This window comes from Gigantopelta aegis, chromosome 1 (assembly GCF_016097555.1).
Source record: "Gigantopelta aegis isolate Gae_Host chromosome 1, Gae_host_genome, whole genome shotgun sequence".
NCBI lineage: Eukaryota > Metazoa > Mollusca > Gastropoda > Neomphalida > Peltospiridae > Gigantopelta > Gigantopelta aegis.
The window spans coordinates 25,099,581-25,102,291 of record NC_054699.1 but is presented as its reverse complement, the minus strand read 5'-3'; the positions used below and the strand labels follow the sequence as shown (position 1 = coordinate 25,102,291).

General features: G+C 38.4%; 1 protein-coding gene across 1 annotated transcript; it reads left to right on the top strand.

Moving 5' to 3' along the window:
* The first annotated feature begins 408 nt into the window (after positions 1-408).
* LOC121372732 (mid1-interacting protein 1A-like) lies at positions 409-1,479 on the top strand. The gene has a single exon (XM_041499211.1). The coding sequence runs from the start codon at positions 598-600 to the stop codon at positions 1,114-1,116; it is 519 nt and encodes a 172-aa protein (XP_041355145.1). The 5' UTR covers positions 409-597; the 3' UTR covers positions 1,117-1,479.
* Positions 1,480-2,711: the final 1,232 nt, after the last annotated feature.

Genomic DNA, 2,711 nt, shown 5'->3' with positions numbered 1-2,711 from the left:
ATTGTATGGATTTAGTTTCAAAACGTGACATTGCGTTAATCAAACATCCACGTCTATCGGTTACGTTTATAGCCCTGTCCTAGCCTAACCCCTTTTTGCTCAGTATCGCGTCATGAAGACCTGATCCTATACAGCCAATCACCTTGCAGCATTTCTGCATAGCTCCTCGGTAGGTTACGAGGTCACTACATTGAAAACATGGGGGCGAAAGCATTGTGAGTTATATAAATTACTGTTCATCAGTCATATTCCTTTGTATTAAAATATCGTAACTGCTTATATCAATTATGTTCTTTATTGATATTTGTTTTATTGTTTAATGATACCATAAATATTTTGATTGCCTTCGTTTTACAAATGGACAAGACCAACCTACCACCCCTAAAATATGAGTCGTGAGGTCTTCCAGGAAGCTGACTACAGTGTTATGCTGAGTATCGAGGTATGGTTGCCGACCAAGGAAGGGGATTAATTGTATTTCATATGTGTGTGTAGATAACGCTTTGTATATAAATCCAGTACTGTTTCGAATTTTTGTGTTAGAGAAAAAAACCCTGGACAGCGTTCATTTTGAAAAGGAAAATATTTATAACAATAATGGAAGGAGAAATTCAGGATAAATCGGAATCTCGAGAAATGACTCAACAATCGTTGTTGACGGCGTTAAGTCGATTCGTTCAAGCCGTAGACGCAATGGATGACGCCGTGATGATTCCCAGCAAACTTCGAGACATGGAGGTTCTACATATTGACGATGACATCATTCGAGAAGTCAACAACAACAACAGCAGCAGCAGCAACAGTAATAACACCAAGGCTTTGTTGCCAGCCTTACCGGCTGGGGCGGATATGTACAGTTTTTATTCCATGCTGAACGCGGTGAAAAGTGAAATCATAACGGGACCTTCTAATGAAACAGCAGACGAGAATTGTGACTCAACAGCAGCAGACGATGCCGTCGTGAACGTCAGGAAAACGGCGCAAGCGTTCAGACACCATCTTTCCGGTCTTTTTGACGTCCTGCACCAAATGACCGAAACGGCTAAATATCTCAAATGTAGGTATGAAACTGAAGTCACTCAATCGTCGTCAAAAGTGTCTACTTTCACGATATGATAGGACATTATAATGTATTATATATGACTAATATGACATAACTTTCTTCATGAATGATGAAATACCTTTCTTTTTTTTCTTTTTTTTTTAAATGGAAGATTTTTTCTTTTTTTTTACTAACTAACAGTTTTTGACGCAATCTGTCGATAAAATGTGTGGATGTGAAATGAAATTATTGTACATAACACTGTTCACTGTTATGGGCGTTGCAATACTTACTGTATAACACATACACTGCGGCGGATCAAGAAACTATGATGGAGGGTTTCTTAAGTGTGGAGTAATATTTTTCACCTAATTCTCGTGTTTCATCTAGTATTTCACCGATGTTGAAACTGATTTTTTTTTTTTTTTTTTTTTTTTTTTAACAAATTAAAAAACAAAACCCCAACTTAGTGTGTATGTGACTACAATAGACTTTTAAGACACACTGTGGATTGACATCTGATTAACACAAATTATGCGTAAACATTAAAAAAAAAAAACCCTACAAAAACACCACCAGGATAACACAAATAAAATTATGATGGAATCATAATTGAATTAAATTATTAATCATTGTCTGTGAATGAATTTCATGTACTTTAGAATACACCCCCATCACATTATTTATTCGGCAGCTGTTGGATGTCAAACATTGTGTCTTGTGTATGTGTAGTGGATGAAGAAGAAACCGGCTTCCATAGTTTGAGCTGCTATCGATGTTTTTCACCGTCTCGTGGTTGCAAACGGAAAACATCACCATGATGAAAGACTGAACGAAACGCGTGGTGAAACATTGACTGAAAATCGTGATGAAACAGTGAAAGGAAAAGCGTGATGAAACATGGAACAAAAAGCATGATGAAATATATAAATATATATATTACTGAAGATGTGACGCGACCCGTGAAGCAAAGCGTGGATTGTAAACACCAAACTGGAAATGACCGTTTGTGAAAACATTGGACATTGTAAACAGAATGGATCGCTAACAATATTTCCATCTCATTGCGCTCGATTTATTTTTGCAGTCGCTAAGGACAACGGGTCGAACACCAAACATAAAAACAACCCATATAACCAAACAAAGAATGCACTACCAATTCATGATGGCCGTTAGTGCATGGACATTTGTACAGACGATTCACCTTATTCTTTTTCATATAACACATGGCGGTTATATCGTCCGATAAATAATACCTATTTTGATTGGTTGCTAGATCAGTCAGTCAATCAGTTAGTTACTTCCCTGACGACGTTTTCCCGAGGACTTTGATTTACTGAAACAACTCCCATTGCTGGATCTAGTCGAGTTCAAACCGGATTTGTGAAGAGGCCTAAACAGTTGAACCCAAAACATGGTTCATGGTCGAAGAAACTATTCGTACACGTTTTGGTGTATCGGGTTTCAACAGTGGCGTGGTGAAGGCGGTGCGAGGGCAATGGATGGGGGAGGGGGGGGGTGTGTGTGTGAAGCTATTCACAAGGGTCAACTATTGAATGGGACGGCAAAGAGTCAGTTTATGAGAATGTAACAAACGTTTCCTTAGGTTCAAGCCCTTAGCCAACTGGTGTTACTTAGGGGTGGGACATTTCAATTTTAAAGAGGGGGG